At 35.3% G+C, this 18,821-nt stretch overlaps 4 protein-coding genes across 4 annotated transcripts; 3 read left to right on the top strand and 1 right to left on the bottom strand.

The window, feature by feature from the left end:
* Positions 1-1,028: 1,028 nt before the first annotated feature.
* Positions 1,029-4,222, top strand: LOC117788199 (probable E3 ubiquitin-protein ligase makorin-1). The gene is made up of 4 exons (XM_034626877.1): positions 1,029-1,097; positions 1,585-2,440; positions 3,102-3,375; positions 3,564-4,222. Exons 2-4 carry the CDS (start codon positions 1,641-1,643, stop codon positions 3,663-3,665), a joined length of 1,176 nt encoding a protein of 391 aa, XP_034482768.1. The 5' UTR covers positions 1,029-1,097; positions 1,585-1,640; the 3' UTR covers positions 3,666-4,222.
* Positions 4,223-13,936: 9,714 nt separating this feature from the next.
* LOC117786754 lies at positions 13,937-14,413 on the top strand. Its single transcript, XM_034625118.1, has 2 exons — positions 13,937-14,105; positions 14,207-14,413. Exons 1-2 carry the CDS (start codon positions 13,995-13,997, stop codon positions 14,300-14,302), a joined length of 207 nt encoding a protein of 68 aa, XP_034481009.1. The 5' UTR covers positions 13,937-13,994; the 3' UTR covers positions 14,303-14,413.
* Positions 14,414-14,924: 511 nt separating this feature from the next.
* LOC117786753 (26S proteasome non-ATPase regulatory subunit 4) lies at positions 14,925-16,429 on the bottom strand. The gene is made up of 3 exons (XM_034625117.1): positions 16,364-16,429; positions 16,159-16,299; positions 14,925-16,096 (listed from the first exon to the last, which is right to left on the bottom strand). Exons 1-3 carry the CDS (start codon positions 16,387-16,389, stop codon positions 15,064-15,066), a joined length of 1,200 nt encoding a protein of 399 aa, XP_034481008.1. The 5' UTR covers positions 16,390-16,429; the 3' UTR covers positions 14,925-15,063.
* Positions 16,430-16,913: 484 nt separating this feature from the next.
* Positions 16,914-17,654, top strand: LOC117787025 (V-type proton ATPase subunit e). Its single transcript, XM_034625465.1, has 3 exons — positions 16,914-17,163; positions 17,234-17,281; positions 17,424-17,654. The coding sequence occupies exons 1-3, from the start codon at positions 17,069-17,071 to the stop codon at positions 17,548-17,550; spliced, it is 270 nt and encodes an 89-aa protein (XP_034481356.1). The 5' UTR covers positions 16,914-17,068; the 3' UTR covers positions 17,551-17,654.
* Positions 17,655-18,821: the final 1,167 nt, after the last annotated feature.

The raw sequence follows: 18,821 nt of genomic DNA on the forward strand, positions 1-18,821 counted from the left end.
AAATAAGATTCAGATGTGTAATTATTAAATTTATGACAATTAAAACTGAAAATCAGAACTGAAATACCGATTGAGTCAGGAATAACTTTAAACTGAGTGTTTCTCAACACAAACACAGGATAAACCAAAAATAAAAAAAAAGAAGCAATACAAAATAAAAAAAATTAAGATAGAAAAAGCCATGGAATAGAAAATTTTTTAGTTTAAATTTATTATAAATATTTAATATTATTAGATTATTTAAAAGAAAAAGACAACGTCAAGATATGATAAAGAAAGATATAAAAAGACAAACCGATGAAGAGGTTTCGAATTTATAGACCCCGTACTTAAAAAAAGTACAGGGGTCTATTGGATTTGTTTTACCGAACATGTGCATAATAGGCAGAAGTAGTTGTGGCAGACCCTATAAAGTATATATATTCTTGATCAGCATCAATAGCCAAGTCGATATAGCAATGTCCGTCTGTCTGTCCGTCTGTATGAGCGCCTAGATCTCAGAGACTATAAGAGATAGAGACACGAAACTTGGTATGTAGGTTCCTCTACATTGCAGGCACTTTTGGGAATGGCTGCAAGCCGTTCAAACGATTTTTGTCTGGAATCCCAGACAAAATTTTCGAGATATCGGTAACTTTTTCTGGGATGCAAGGCTGCAACACTCTTGTGACTGGCTCGGAAAGAATTACGAAACGGCGCGCGATTTAAATTCACGAATTTAAAAAGCAAACAATTGCTTGAAAGCAATTATACCGAAACCAATTAAATTTGAATTTAGATACAATAAAGGTGTATGATTCTATAAATGTTGGGAGCTCGTCACCTCGGGGGAAGTTACAAATTAAATTCTGATAATAAATATCGGAAATACGACAAAAATTTCAACAAAAATTGTTCAAAATTCTAGCTTTAAAATATAGCAAAATAATTAGAAGGATAATTTTGGAAAAAGGATTTGAAATGAAAAATGACGTAGATCATATTTGAAGGTTGCCAAACGTTTAAATTAGCTGAAGTATTTTTCTGTGAGGTGGCAACGTCTTAAAAAAACAGACAACATTTTGTGAGCATCAATTTTACAAGTTTGAACAAAAAACGTAAGAAATATAGTGTTCTAATTAAAATCAGATAATATCAGCAGTTACAAAATTAGTCACAGCGCTGCCAATGTGCAGGCGGACTTAATCTCGATATAGAACGAAAAGGTTCATGTGCATTCATATCCACAGTAGATTTTTTTATATGTATACAAATACATACATACATGCATTTATATATGGAATTAATATATGTATATGTATTATATACAAATTTCTATGTACATGTTTGGAATTTGCCTTTCATCAAATAATTAAATAAGTTTAGATGTACATTTATGCAAATTTGACATACATGTGTACTTATATTGAGCATTGCGTTTTGTATTGCGCAAAACAAGTCCAGTTATTGCGACATCTTAATTTTTTTCTCACGACATACATACATATGTACATACACACGCACATACATGCATTACATGTATGTGTGCGTATATCGATAGGTCAAGTTTATCGAGGATATACTCACGTTTGCCACTGTTTTCAGGTCAGAGTGTCTAGTTTGGTCAGATCATCTGTACAAAAACCATTTGCACGTGCAAAATGAGTTCCTTTGTCGTTGCGAATGTCAATGTTGACAACCCAATTGTAAATGTGCCTGGACGAAGTCAAACAATATGCCGCTATTACTTGCGAGGCATTTGTCGATTCGGTGACCTTTGTCGCTTCTCCCATGATTTAACTCGAGGCCGTCCCGAAGGTGAGCAGCGTGCTACAAATACAGATGCCGATGTCGCTCCAGAAGCTGAGTCGGAGGCAGAGGCTGAAGCGGAGGTATTTCCCAGCACTAGCCGCCGGAATTGGGCGAATGCGCCGATCTTTGTGCCTGGCCAAAAACGTTTTGTAGTCGAAGATGAGGGTGAATCTGTTGCTGCAGCTGTAACTGGCAGTGCTGCTGCTGTGCAAAGTGGAATATCATGGGCTGAAATTGTCGGAGGACCGTCTGCCAATGACGTTGACATGGGCGTTAAGCTGGCAGAGCGTCGCGCATTGCTCGATGTTTGCCCATATGAGAGTCCATGTCCTGTCGGCGAGTATTGTCCCTATCGCATACATATGGAGCTATGCGAGATGTGCGACCAATACTGCCTGCATCCAACGGACCAAGCTCAACGTAAGAAACACAATCGCGAGTGTTTGCAGCAACACGAACAGGCAATGGAATTATCCTTTGCGATTGCCCAGTCCAAGGATAAGACATGCGGCATATGCTTCGACACAATCATGGAAAAAGCCGGACGAGAGAAACGGTTTGGCATTTTACCCAACTGTAATCATATATTTTGCTTGGAATGCATTCGGACATGGCGTCAAGCCAAGCAGTTTGAGCATAAAATTACGCGGTAAGTGCAAATCAAATAAAGTAAACTACAAAATAACATTCTAAAATTTAGCATCTATTACTTAATGTACTCTTCAATAATTTATTGCATACTTAGTAGCAAAAAACCAGTCGGAAAAGTTATAGTCGAGATCCCGACCATAGGATATCCGTTACTTACTTCGATATACGTTAAAGTATTTTAAAGAAAATACTTGTTTTGCTTTGAATACTTAATTTCGCCATAACTGCCGTTCTACTTGTCCGATCTTGATGCGATTCAGTGGGATAATAGATAATACTAAAAGATAAATACTGTGGATGTGATGGTTTTTCGCGATTTGCGGGGGCGGAGGGTGGCGTGGCTTAAATTTGAAACAAACTTGATCTGCGTAGGGTATATAGAAATCTGTGTGCCAAATTTGGTTACTCTTTCTCTTATAGTCTCTGAGATCTAGGTGCTCACACGGACGGACATATGGACAGACACACGTGGCTATATCGACTCGGCTAATGATGCTGATCAAGAATATATATACTTTATAGGGTCGGAGATGCCTCCTTCTCCCTGTTACATACATTCACATACATACAACGAACACAATATACCCTTTTACTTATTTTTTAAGTAACGGGTATAAAAAAAACTTTTATTAGATGATTGTTTCATTCATAAATTGTAGAGCTTGCCCCGAATGTCGAGTGTGCTCGGACTTTGTCTGCCCCAGCGCCTTTTGGGTTGAAACTAAAGAGGAGAAAGACAAACTACTTAACGACTATCGCGCAGCCTTAGGTGCAAAGGACTGCAAGTATTTTAAAAAAGGCGAGGGAAAGTGTCCATTTGGCAACAAGTGCTTCTACAAACACGCACTACCCAATGGCGAAATTGTGGATGTTGGTTTGCCAAAACGAGCCCGAAAATTGCATAGCCAGAATCAATTAATTGATTTACTTGATGTAAGTATTTTATCTCAATATTCAAATGTTTTCGACACTTTTATATATAATGTCTGCTCTAAAAACAAAAGGAACAGGTGTTCTGTGGTTCCCACGTCGAAGACCATTGTTGAAATAATAATATTATTATTATTCATATGGATACTTTGGATACTTGATCGATTAAATGAGTGCTTTATTTCTCACAGATCTATCTCTGGGAATACGTGGATCGACGGGATTATCACTGGCTGGAACTGTATTCAAGTGATATGAGCGATGAATCCGATTCATCAGATGAGGATGAATAATATTATATCGGAGCAACTATAAATAACACATGCAAAACTAAAAGTTAGATTCAAAATAACTGCGAAAATAACATAAACCTTAAAATGCTGATATATATATTATTGCATGATTAAATCAAATGTGTAATTAAAAGTAAGAGATCATATAAGTACCAAATTTTTGTTTATGTACGGAAATAAATATATATATTTTTGCCCAACTTAACGCAACGAAATTAACAGCAAATTTTCCGCAAATGCAAAGAAAACCTAAATTGTAATAAAAAACCAAAAAATACAAAAAAATGTGGTTAAAATAAATTTAAGAAATGAACAATGTAAATCACTTATTATTTAAAAAAAAAAAATATTTTAAAAATAAACAAGAACAGGATAAATTAAACAGTTAATTATTCAAAATAGGTGATATAAAAATGTGTATACACAACTATGCCTTTCAGACTGAATTGTAAACATAAAAATAAGCAAGTTTTTTTATGATGTTTTCCACTTACTGTCCTTTAAAGTTTACTTACAAATAAGATATACGCACACAGGAATATTCAGATGCTCATGCACATACATATGTATACATTTATTTAAAAATGAAATTGTTTTTTTTGTCATTCGATTCAATTGTTTGTATTGTTACGAATCTACTTATTACCTAATTAGATATAATTTACATAATATATAACTGGAACTTATGCAGTATACATTCTTTGGACGCAACATATTGATTTTTATTTTAATGCCCATTTGCGAATACACATACATATATACATATAATTAGATATTTTATGTTATGTTATTACCTGTTATAAAAAAAGTAAATGGCGGATAACCAATATAAATAAATTAATCTCAAAACGAAATATTAAGTTTAAATGATCCAAAGCTAAAACTAAAATATATTCGTGTAAAATTATTTGTCATTCCCAAAAACATTACATTCATTCTTTGTAATATCTCACAATAAAGATTTATTTATTTTATCACTTTTAACAAAGCCATCAAAGCTTCTAATTAGCATTCATTGACCATAATTATGCTGATATTGATCTCCCCATTTGTGGATTCATTGTAAAATTATATCTGTGACTCACTGCTATTCAAATGGAATGGAACTTGTTAAACCTTTTTACAATATATTGCCAATGTATGTATGCTAATATATATAAATCCGATTAGCCCACAAATCAATGACTTGAAATAATAGAGCCTTAACTAATGAATTAATTTTAAAGTAAAAAGTAGAATATGACGAACAAAGAAGGTAAAATAATGAGCGTATTTATATCCTAATTCTATTGGCATGAAATTAGTCCTTACATTGAATTATATTAATGAAAACAGTATATGCATTATAATTTACAATTACATTATTATACTACATTAAAAGTAATAAAAAAAAAAAAAAATGTTAACGCAGCAATTTTATTAATTAGACTAAATAATAATATGATTTGTAATATATATTACATTGCTGCTTCAAAAAGAATACAAAAAAACTTTCAATAATGGAAAGCATTAACAAATCGTTAAAAATCGTTTAAGTCATAACTTCACTTTCATACCTCTAATATCCGTCTGTCCACGATCATTTCTGTTATTAATATATCTGATAGCGTAACTTAAGTAGTTTTAACAGTATATTTGTATCTTTCAGTTCATAAAATAATAAACTGCAAGGGAATCCAATAACAAAAGCAATACAATAATTGCTATCCTCCCAATAACTTTTTAAATTTATTCGATTATTTAAACAAAAATTCAATTTTAGTATTTTATAGGGTCTGGGTATACTATTTTATGAGTTCGATTGCTAGAAAAAGATGAAAATTGCTATTTGCCGGAAATCTGGCTATTTTAAATATATGTCAGCTATGTTTTGCTATCATTATAATATTTTTTACAAAACTGCAGAAGAGCGTACAAAAACATATTAAAATGGTTTTATAGCCATAAAAACTATTTTGGTCCAAATGGTTGCTACCCAGCAGAGTTTTCCGATGCTTGGAAAAAAAAAACTTTTTTAACTATAATTTTTAAAAATTTTCAGATTTTTGATAGAATTTTGTAGATTTAAGAAAAATTTTTTTATAATTAAAGTTTTAATTTCCCACAGAACAAACTTCAAACCTTCATTAAAATGATCACCTTTGTTTTATTAATTTCGAATTGGAAAGGTAATTTTAAGGACTTTTATGCATACCTTTAAAATTTTTATCTAAAGTACTCAGGTAACATTTTACAGGTGAAATAAGATTTATTAGCTTACATTTTGGCGATTTCTGACAAAACGGTTTTAACGATTTTGTCAAATTGCAATATATTGTAAAAAACAAAATAAAGTTTAATATGAAACTTTTACATAAAAATATAAACTTAAAAAAAACTAGTCGGCCGGTGCTACAGTCGAGCATACTCGACTGTCGGAGACCCCGTACTTACTATGGCAAAAACTAATAATGGAAAAAATCAAAAAATATTTTGTTAACTTAAATGGTTACAATGTCTCATAAAACATAAAAGATTTTCATACTAAGACTTGATTTTCACCCAATCGGTCCTATGACAGCTATATGATATAGTGGTCCGATTTGAACCAACTTTGGACAGGATATATAAAATCAATTGTAATGAATATTTAATCAGTCTGGTTACGATATCTCATTAAACAAAAAAATTTTTCATACTAAGACTTGACTTTCGCCCGATCGGTCCTATGACAGCTATATGATAAAGTGGTCCGATTTGAACCAACTTTGGACAGGATATACAAAACCAAGTCATATGCTTATTGTATCAGTTTGCTTTAGATATCTCATAAAACAAATAATATTTAGTTAACTTAAATGCATATATATTATATTGGTTACAATGTCTCATAAAACATAAAAGTTTTTCATACTAAAACTTGATTTTCGACCGATTGTTCCTATTAGCGCTATATGATATAGTGGTCGGATTCAAAAAAGAAACAAACTTGAACTGCCTGCAAGATGGAGGAATCTACATACCAAATTTGGTCACTAGCTTTTAAATTGTTCTTATAATTTGGATATGAAATTTTTTTTTCGATTTGTGGGCGATAAACAAACTTGATCTGCTTGCAATATAGAGGAACCTACATACATCTCTTATAGTCTTTGAGATCTAGGCGCTCATACAGACGGACAGACGGACATTGCTATATCGTCTCGGCTGTTGATGCTGATCAAGAATATATATACTTTATAGGGTCTGCCACGCCTCCTTCTGCCTGTTACGCACATATTCGTTAAAACAAACCCAATAGACCCCTGTACTTTTTTTAAGTACGGGGTCTAAAAACACGAAACTTGGCATTCGGCACTGCGCAAAAAGTATTTATTATGTTCGTAATAGCCCACCTTTTTTGGGCACAGTGCAGAGTGCCCATTTTCGTGTTTTTTTTATTATTTAAAAGTTTTATATTTAAGTTTAATTTGTTAGTCAAAAAATTGGATATCAAAAATCAAGGGCGTAGGCAGCTTTGAGCTAAGGGGGGCAAACAAAAAACTTTTATTTAATATCACCACACATATTGCCACAAACCTCTAGAGATTTCTAAGAGAAATAATTTTAAAACAATGGTTTGAAAATTTCCGAGTTATATAAATGTTATTTTAGGTATGTTTTATATAATTAATAAATTAGTTCAAAATACATTTCATTCAGTTTAAAAAAATACTTTAAATTACATCAATAAATTTAAAATTATATTTAATCTCTCAAAATAAAAGATTATACAGTAGAGTGGGTAATTTTTTTTTTTGCGACAAAACGGTTGTCAAATTCAATAGCTACGACGAATTCTAAGAAGATTGGCCCAATAAACCATCGGTCAAAATTTTAGACTCTAAAATAAAAATAGAGCTTTTGAAAGAAAATTCATTTTTTTTACTCAATACAAATTAACCCACTCTATTATACAGGTATGTGTTACAAACTTTTTACAGTCCAAATGCACAAAAAGCCCGATGTCGAGGGCGTAGAAGTGAACAAAGATTACTTTTCAATGTCAACATTATAAAATTAAATTGAATTGTTTTGTTAAATTTAACAAAAAAGCATTAAATATATTTTAACTTAATTTTTTTGTACCAAATATACCAATAATGAAGATAAGCTATCTTTGTCCACCCGCAATTAGGAGCTTATAAGAGCTTATTAGGTTGATTTTCGACTGATCGGTCCCATGGCAGCTATATGTTATAGTGGTCCGATAAAACCAAATATGGACAGGTTGTGTAAGACGATCCGAGTTTAAAAAAAACAACATTTTCTTAATTCAAAAATGAATAGTTCTTAAACTACTGGCTTAGACTGTGTATGGATGAATTACAGATATATTCATAAGCTTTCAGGAAAAATAAAGCTTTTAAATATCGGTTTTGGCATTCTCGAGCAATGATGATGCGCGTACCTCTAAAAAACAACTCGAAAAAAGTCAAGTTTTAAAAAATTAAAAAAAAAAACTCTGCCATAGAAAAATGTTTTTCGTCGTTAGGGGCCCCATATCTATCCAAAAAAGTCGGTTGGGTTAAATTCAGAAGAAAAATGTCCAAATTTGTTGCCTAGTGTTATTGACAGCTGATAACTGCATTTGGCAGGTAAAGCGAGTAGCCATTTGCCTGGATTTCTGCATCAGACTTTTAATTATAAGCGAATACACTTTTTTATTCCAATAAATACTCGGCGTAACGTATCCAATTTATTTATTTAAGATTCCGGTGTTAAGTTCGTTAATAAATTTAAATGTGGGTTCTAGAACCTCCCCAAAATAGCAAAATAATTTACAAACTCAAATAAAAGCAGAAGCATCATTTAAACTTGAATCTGTTGATTAAACCTTCTTGAATATTAATCTACTATATGTCAACTATATAAATTCATATAAATTCAACTTTTTATTACTTCTGCTTTATTTCCAATTCTTCTGCCGGTTTATTACGCATATTGGCGTAATTATAAACATTTAAAGAATATGTCGAGAATATGTACCAGTGAATACAAATATGGCATTCGGTTTTTTCCGGTAATAGCACCCTTTTATATTTGCACGACAGAAAAGTCTCAGCAATGTTGCCCAAAAGTTTCAGCCTTATAATTTGGAGCTCGTCAGGTCAACGAGTTTTATATATGTATACATATATATACAATATACACATATATATATACGCAATAAAATTGAGAAACTAACTATTGCGTAAATTTAACGTTATATTGTTTAAGATAAATACGTTTCTTTAAATTAAAATACATTTGGGAATATGCACTACAGTCGATACACGCTTGACAGTAGGATACCCTGTGCCCTATTACTCTGTACTAAAAGTTGAATTTCGACCGATCAATCCTATGACAGCTATATGATATAGTTGACCGATTTGAACCAAATTTGGTCAGGATGTATAATACCATCCCAGATTGGTTGAGATATCTCAAAAAACGATAAAGTTTTTCATACTAAAACTTCATGTTCGACCTATGGTTTCCTACCAACCAAGCTTAAAGTTTCTAGCTATTATAGTCTCTGCTGATCAAGAATATATATTCTTATGGGGTCTGCCACGCCTCCTTCTGCCGCTTACATACATTCTGCCAAACACATTATACCCTTTTTTGACCATTTTTAATGGGCACGGAGTATAAAAACACCAGGTCTCTTGAACTGCAGATTTATTTTAGGGCATACCATAGTTGATAAGAGTAATATTTACATATTGTTAGTGAGCTGATCCAAAAGTTACTCAGTTTCAATTTGATTTGGTTACCACGAAGTCGGAATTAATGCTCAAATATTTCAAATGTGGATAAAAATACTTTAAGTTGTTTGCCTTTACTTGTATTTTGCAGTAGAAAATACTAATGCCGATAAATTAACATTAAAATCTAGTCCACAAATTATGTGTGAATCCATTCTTGAATCGGCATGTCCAATATCGACAACAAAATGTACTTCTCATTTAAGTGGCAATACTTTGAATTTTTCTTGCATGTGGGAATGGAATGCCAAATATTGTGCAATTTTTAAACATCACCGAGAATGTGTTACTCCTAAAATGGGGGGACATTTGGAGATGGATCAAGAAGCGATGACAATGTTCCACTGTCTTGCAGAACTGCAAAGAGTTCCACTTAACAATCCAATACTTGAATGCAAAATGACCGAGGTAGACTCTCAAAGGCGTATCTTCAAAAATTGCAATACCTGCAATCAATATTAAAGAATTTTCCAAGAATTATACAATGAGTGAGTATCTAAATTTTCTATCATCGAGTTCTCCCAACTTAGAGCACATTTATTGGAATCAGTGCTTTGATTTTCCGCCTTTTAATCAGTTTTTACGAAAGTTTAAACACCTTAAAACACTTGGATTGATTTTCTGCTCAAATCTATTCGCATACAAAGATTTTTATTTTAATAATCTAACTCAGGTAAAAGAGATGCGTGTATTTTTTAGACTGTTCAATTATACATACATCAATGAAACATTTTTTTTTTTTTTTTTTGATAGGGGCAATAAATTTATTTTGGTTGAACACGCTCGTGCTAATCAAAGCACTTTCGTATCTTGAGCATGGGGAAGAACAAAGCAGAGAAAATTGCAGGTACTTAGCAGGATAAAAAAAGTAAATAACTCGTTCAGAATATTACTCCATCAGGCACAAGGCGAAGCCTGTAACAGGGTTTGACAGTCTTAGCTGATGTCAGGCAATAGCCTGCCACCAGGCGTTCGACCAAAAATCCAGTTGTCGGAAATGTGTCTCCTAGCCAACCTCCTTCTCCTGAAAGGTCTAGCAAGATCAACTGCAGACTGAACACCAAGGTCCCGATAAATAGTAACGTCTCTTACATATCTCGGCGAGTCAACGATCCGTCGTAAAATTTGGCTCTCACAAGATTCTATCCTTTTTAGAGAGGAGTTGCAGGCCGTGCCCCAAATGTTGACGCCCCAAGGAAGGGTGGGAGAAAGCCCACTTCGCAGCCTGAGGAGCCAGTCCATCTTCCTGCTCTTAGCACGCACAGTTGCACGAGCCTTAAGGATGTGCGGCTTCCAGGTGAGGCGACGGTCAAGGGTAATACCTAGGTATTTTACTTCCTAAAGATGCTGGATTCTGGTGCCATTGAGTGAAATTTGAGTCGTATTGCCACGGTTTAAGGAGAAGGTTGCATGCCGACTCTTTTCCGGGTTAACAGCAATATTCCATCGCGACGCCCAGCACTCATATTCATTAATGAATTCTTGCACAACAGCGGACGCAGACCTCCTGCAAAGGCTGGTGGCAAGGTAAGCCGTATCATCAGCATAAGTGGCAGTGAGCGTTCGTCGGGAGTTGAGAGAAGGAAGATCCGAAGTGAATATGTTATACAGGACTGGCCCAAGAACGCTCCATTGAGGGACTCCAGCGGCAATCATCCTAGGCGATGATTTCGTTTCGAGGACGTCAACTACAAATGAGCGTTCGAGGAGAAAGGATCTAATGGACCACCACAGCTGGGGCGGAACAAGAGACCCTCATGCCAGACTCTGTCAAACGCTTGTTTAACATCGAGGAAGATACCAGAGCAGTACTTTCTTCCTTCGAAGGCCTTAATAATGTGATTCACCACCCTGTGACACTGCTCAATGGCACTATGACCCGCTCGAAAACCAAATTGATGATTGGGAAGAGCTTCTTCAAAGGCGTCAATGCTCATCAACCTACGCAGGAGCATTCTCTCAAACACTTTGGAAAAAGTTGGGAGCAAGCTTATGGGGCGGAAAGCATCAGGAATGTTATGACTCAAGCTTTTCTTGGGAATCATCACGATAAGCGCCCTTTTTCATTGTGGAGGGAAATGCGATAATTGAAGCATGGCATTGAAGTTATTAGTAAGGGCAGCAACGGCTTTATCGGGTAAGGCTTTAGTGGTTTTACCATCCAGAGCATCATGCCCAGGCGCTTTGTTCGGCTTGAGGCGTTTTATTTGCTTAACAACTTCAGGCACACAGATTAGGGAAATGTCAGCAATAGGGCCAGTGACAACTCCGGAGAGAGTAGTTGTGGCGAGCACTTCATCATCAGTAGCCAGGTCAAATGGAGTAAACCTCTCGCAATGGTCGTTGGCAAATTCCTCAGCAATTTCTGAGTCGGATCGGGCCCAGGTCCCATCCCTGCGGAGGAGGGAATACCTACGCATGGGTTGTCGACAAAAAATTCCGATTTGGCCTCAAAAAGCGCTTTCCATAGGAGACTGGTAGCCAACTTGAACTCAGCCAGATCAAGAGGGTGGCGAGTACGCAACCAATGACGTCTGAGCTCACGTTTTCGACGAAGGAGAGCCAAGATCTCAGGCTTAGGAGGAGTACGACGAGGCCCAGAAGGAGAAGCATTTCTGTTGTTTACCATAGAAGCAGCAGCCGCAGCATGAATTTTGGAGACCAGATCTTCAGCAGCATTATCAATATCATTCGTGGAGTTCAGTAAGCAGGGAGGATCTTCAGCTGACAAGGAGGTCAGCTTGCTTTTGAACAGCCTTATGCTAGAGCCACGAGGAAATAGCCGAGGCTTGCCACTATGAATAGACAGCGCATGAGAAGAATGTCGAAGCATATGGGCTAACGGCTACCGAGAAATATGTTCAGACGAGGGGCAACATGACGAAAATGGCAAAATTGTTCACAGAGTCGGTTTTGGATCAACTGAAATGCATATTATGTCAGATTGGTTGAGATATCTAAAAAAAAAAGTTTTTCATACTAAAACTTGATTTTCGACTGATGGTTGCCATTAAAGATTTGTCCAGCGCTGGTGACATTGCCTCATAAATGTTTCGAAATCGAAAACAGGTGCGGCTGATCGAATGCGATCAGCTAGCGATAATTGTTTGAGTATTTGCTCTATATAATGATCGTACAGTTTCATGATGGCAGCTGGAGTCTCATTGGGATTCACAGAAAATTGGGATTCAACCAGAAAATGATCCGGCATTATCTCGGCACCTGGTTGAAACCAATTACAACTTGGCTCAACTTTTATACGGCATCCACTAACACTTTTAAACTTTCACTTCAATGCTTTGTTTGGCTGCATGACGAGCATTCTAAAAGACAACGTAGCCAGTTCGTGTTCCATCCTTAAGGAGTTGGAAGTTAGTTCTTCTGTTATTGCCAATCGGAAACAGATTCAAGTGCTCAACGCTTCTAAATGTCTCGAAATGCTCTTAAATCTGCTGCCTCTCCAGCCGTTCTTTAACATCCATTGGGAACAGATTCCTTACCAACACATGATCTTCCGTGTAGACCAATTTCTCTTTAAAGTAATATGTTTCTTTTCACGGATTCACATACATTGTACGAATCTCTTTCAATTGATTAGCTATTTAAGATTAAAGAAGTATAAAAAAGTAAAAAACAATCGGCGAAGATGCTGGTCCAAAACATACCTATATATTGTTTATTTTAGTATCATGTGTGTTCGATGCTTGTTAATTATACAAGTCATAAAGTTAAAGAAAGCAATTTTTTATTTTTATAAGTCACAGATTGAAATATTGATAAATACGATCGGGACTTGGACATTATCCTCAGAGATAAATTTTAAATTGACGTTGGTCAGCCCTGAACACTGTTGCCCACTTAGCTATTTTATAGCTAGATCTGGCTATTTTCAGAGTTCGTTTGCTTGAAAAATTTCAAAATTGCTATTAGCTGGAAATCTGGCTATTTTTAATATATATTCAGTTAAGTTTTGCTATTACAATTTTAGGTAAAGCCCACAAAATCAATTTTAGATGCTTTCCAGCCAGAAACAGCTATTGTTTCTAAAAATTTGGCAGCACTGGTGTGAAAGGCTACTAACCGGTTCAAAGGTGCCACGCATGCAATACGTTTTGTGCTCTCGTCGGCAGCCGAAGCATTAAGCTAAGGGAATAATTTTGCGACGAGACCACCATATACTTATTTCATCATGGTGCCACCATGCAAAATTTTCCGATCTGGCAGCATGTATTATTTTAATCAAATTGCAAATTTGGTTGCCAACCAAAAAAAATGCACAATTTTTTTGAATTTTTCTTAATATTAAACACAGTTTTTCAATGTTTGCAGATTTTTTGTTAGAGTTTTGTCAAATTTTTGATGGCACTTTTATTAAATAGAACTCTTGCCAGACGTTGAAACTATCATTTTTTCAGCGGCTATTCTGAGTCACAATTTCAGCTACTTTTTCCCCTAAAAAGTTGGCAGCACTGCAGTGTTGCAACTCTAGTAATCCACTAGCGAGCACCTCTCTTACCAGCATTCATTCTGCAAAATAAGTAAAATATCAATTTGAAAGATGTTCCAAAATAGTGCTGCTAAACTTTTGGTTCCAGCAATGCGTGGAGCATTGCAAAGGCGATGCCAATCGGTTGTTTCCGGTCCACCCACAAAACACGTCTCCACTGCTGTAAGTAAAATCGCTTGAGTTTCCGGGGTTACGTAAACGAAATGTTGAACATACATTTCGTGCGCGAGTGCAAATTGTTATAAACATTTGATTCTTTACAGGAGAAAGTGATCCTTGGTGGTGGCATGTGTGCCGCATCCCTGTTTATTCCGGCTTGGGTCCTCTACCACATCCGTGACTACAAAGGTGGAAAATAAGCTGGAGGATCAACAGTTTAGATTGCGTTCGAACTGTAGATAAAATGATGCTTACAAATATAAAGTCAAAGTAACCAAAATACATTTAACTTAACTACAAAAGACGCAGCACAACTAATTCTTTTATTGACTTGACAGGGGAGGGTGTAAAGTGCTTAAGTTTCCTAGATTTATAAGAATCATTTCTGCTGAATATTGTTCAAGGCAGACATGCATATACTCCTCGCCACCTGAATAGGACACCTTTAAAACCTGTCACATAACTTGAAAATTCTGTTATACACATGTCCTTTTAAAAAAAAAATAGCTTACACTGCAAATGCTTACAGTAGCATAATAATAAAAAATATATCGAAAACTACATAAGTTCAATTAATAGTTCATAGACCAACAACTTTAAATATTAACAAAAAATAATTAATGAAAAATGGCGAGAAGTGTACACTATGATCAGGTAATTGTAATAAAAAAAAAACTAAATTTTATTCATTTTAACAATTTTTTTTTTTAATGTTTTAAGAAAGAAATAACCAAGTAAATGTATTTGTTTTTATTGATAAATTTTCATGTTGTCAGAAGAATTATTGCTATTTTCTTTAAACCAAAAAAAAAAGAAATAGAATTTTCCCTGTGGTAATATGTTTTATTTGAAGCATGAACAAAATTAGCACATCATTTCCGAGATGTTCGTTCACTTATGATTTCAGATTAATGCAATTTTAAATATATATAGAAGTATATGTATTAATGTAGATAGCAATTCATTTCTTTTGCTCATCCTTGCCGTCGGGTTTCTTATCCTTGTCTTTGTTGAGAGAACCAACAGCATCGCGAACTGCCTCAGATTGGGGATCAACGCCAGGAAGGTTTTCAAGAACGCTCTGCAAAAATGCTGGATCTCCAATGACTTCCGAGTAGTCTTCGTCCACATCCATTGGGGCAGAGGCATCATCGGTTTTGGGACGTTTAGCTTGCTGTGTCACGTTATCATCGGCGGCATCCTGCATCGACATCTGCATGGCAAAAGCGATTTGCTCCTCCTCGGTCATGTTGGCGAAATCGGGCAAATTATCCTCCGGAGTTTCAGTAGACAAGGCCAATGCGCGTTGTAGCATTGCCTCCTCCGAATTGGAATTGGGCACTGTTACGCCCGAGCTGCCGGTGCCACCCTCTGCACTGGAACCAGCTGGAACCGTTCCGGCGGCGGTCTCAGCATTTCCAGTTGGTCCAGCACTGTCGGCTCCGGCGCGACGCTGCTCGCTTTCCTGGCGCTGACGCTGCTCCTCCATTGAGACGCGCAAGGCAAGAGCCAGCTCTGGATCCTCGTTGGGATCTACGCCAAATTCAAATGCGGCGCCGCCTAATCCAGCGGCTCCCATGCCGTCCTCACCCTGGATAATGGGCGACGACAACAAGGCGTCCGACAGCGCCGATCCGCGAGGAACACTAACCAGATGGGAGCCAGTACCGTCCTTGCCATTGAGAGCGTTAATAAAAGCTGTCAGAGTTTCAATGTTGTTGCCGTGATCGCCGAAACTGACAATGTCCACATTCACCTTCTCCTTCTTGAGGCGCTTGGCTTGCTTAACAAGCTCTCCTTCCTCGTTGGTTATCGGTGAGCCTACAAAGACCACAATGCGCATTTTATGGTTTTTACCTTGACGATGCTTCAATACTAAATGGGCAATCCGAATTCCAGTCAGAAGGTTGATTTCCCCTTTTGGCTGAATCAAATGCATCTTTGAGAATATGCGACCCACATCACTGGTCAATGTGGCCAGCACTTCGACAGTGCTGCAATGAAACGGAGAGAAACACTCTTATTATATTATATTATATTGGTACTTCTTGCATACTTTGATAGTGTCATCAGACCAACATTATTTTCCGGATTGGATCGCAGCTTTGTGAGACAGACAAGGTTGATGCCATCTTTCTGGACATTTAAGCGAGTTGGAAAGTAATCACCATTGCGCTGGTAATCGCTGTTATCAAAGCTACAACGAAATGATATTACATTGTTAATAGCATATGCCAACTATACAAAATTTACTTATTTACCATATCATAGTACTTTCCAGGACCATTTTGTATTTTTGCTTGTCACTTTGCCACTGAACTGTAATTCCTAGCTATCTACACAGAGTTGCTAGGTTGCTTCGAAAATTTTACTTGATGATTATATATCGATAAGCACAAAATTCAAGGCTGCCATACGTTTAAGAAAAATGATCAAAATCTGCAAACGGCGCCAAATTTAAATTTTAAAAAATGTATAGCAATAATTTGAAAAAAAAGTTACAATTTATTGAAATGGTTTAATTCGAAATGAATGCTGGAAGTTTGTTGTGCCTCAGGGGAAGAAGTTGTGTAACTAAGTTTAATTGAATTAAATCCAAAAATTAGACAAAATTTTGATATAAATTGTGCAACATTTTTTTTTTTAATTCTAACTTTAAAATTATAGAAGTTGCAGATTTTAATACATTTTGAAAATTGATTACAATCTGAAAATTGAGCTAAGTCTGCAAACCAAGCCTGCCAGTTCGTTTTTTGTTGCGATATGAGTATTAAAATAAGTTGTCAGCTCTGCTACTCCAACATCTGTTTCTGTCCCATGTCTGTCATGTGATATTCATACAGCTTGAAAAAGTGCCTTCTTCGTGATCACTTATTTATAATTTTGTGTTTTACATTCAAATATTCAACCTGCTGATCACGGCAGACCTACAGTATTACCAGTAAAATATATAAAGTGTTTTAAAAATGGTTGAAGCCTACGTTCCCCCCGTTATTATCACAGCCATTTGGGCTTTTATTGGTATTGTCTGCCCCTTCTTTGCTCGCGGCCCTAACAGGGGGTAAGTAGTTCTTAAATTCTCTTTATTTGATTAATCTAAAGATAAAGTACTTTTATTTTGTTATGTATAGCGTTACACAATGCTGCATTATGCTTACTGCTGTTACCTGTTGGCTCTTGTAAGTATCATCTGGGTGACCATGATTTCTACGTATGTATATATGTACATATGTATTCATATGCGCATATATACTTACATATGTACATACTACGTTTATTAATTTGAAGTGTTTGAATAACTTTTCTTGTATTCCTACACAGTTGGCTATGCTGTTATTTGACGCAAATGAACCCTCTAATTGGCCCGAAACTATCCATGAACGAAATTATGATTATGGCCCGCGAATGGGGTAACGAAATTAAGGATCATATGGATGTTGTAGTTTAACAAAATATGTGTCATTCCTTTAAAAGTTTGTTAATTTTTCTTTGATCAGTTTTTGTTCCACCCTCAAATGTGTTAATCAAATTTTTCTTTTAAAAACTGTTTAAGTTTGCATTATATTATTTACAAGTAAATAAATCCCAAATGTATGGATGAAATTTAATAGATTTCTGTTGTTAACTTATTCGAATATGTATTGCATTCTATACTATAATTTTAAAGAGGGATAGAATATTTAAAAAAGGTATCTTTGATTTCCACATAAGATTAGTGCATATTTTTTTGGAATGATTTCAAACTTGAAAGCCCATAGATGTAAAGAAGTATGAGTAGTTGGAAGGGCCATAGTAACACCTAAAATATTTAAGGATATGAAAACGGTATTAACAGCGGTCAAGAATTCTATTTGTCCAACCATATAACCGTCGTACAATAATGACAAATTCTATATCATTTAATTTGATCACAATGTATAAAATAATAAAAAATACACAACGCAAATACACAATTTTACTTTCGGTAATGGCTGTATTCATTAATTCGATAACAGTGTTATTCAATTTGTAAGATAACGTTATTCTTAGAAACTATAGAAACAAGCAAGAATGTTTTATTAAAATCTTTCCGGTGAAAGGATAATTAAAAACCAAAATTTAAATAAGCTCTTTAGGGGTATAAATAGTAACTATAGTAGACAAGCAGTACTTGTTAATCCCACAAAAAAAACCTCTACACGAGGTAAAAGTCTAGTGACGAAAGCAATTTCTAGCCCCAAAATTTCTGATATCCAATTTTGTGACGAACAAAATTCAGTTTATCTAAAAATTTTAAATAAAAATATAAATTAATAAAAAAAAAGCGAAAATTGGCATTGTGCACTGTGAGCAAAAAGAGTGAGCTTCTTTGTACATTAAAATTACATTTTGCGCAGTGCCGAATGCCAGATTTCGCTTTTTTATTAATTTATATTTTTATTTAAAATTTTTAGACATATTAAATTACAACATATTAAATTTAACAGAAATTGTTAGAGCCGTTTTGTCAGAAATCGCCAAAATGTAAGCTTAAAAACATTTTATCACCTGTAAAATGTTACCTGAATACTTTAGAAAAAAAGTTTTAGGGTACGCGTAAAAGCCCTCAAACACACCTTTTAAATGATATATAGAACATATCTAAAGCGTCTATGGTTTGGAAACTGTTGAGGTTTCAATTTTAGCGGGATTTAGCGTTTTCCCGCTAAGCTAGCGGGAAATTGAAAAAGTCGTGAAACA

The sequence above is a fragment of the Drosophila innubila genome, assembly GCF_004354385.1.
Source record: "Drosophila innubila isolate TH190305 chromosome 3L unlocalized genomic scaffold, UK_Dinn_1.0 0_D_3L, whole genome shotgun sequence".
Taxonomy (NCBI): domain Eukaryota; kingdom Metazoa; phylum Arthropoda; class Insecta; order Diptera; family Drosophilidae; genus Drosophila; species Drosophila innubila.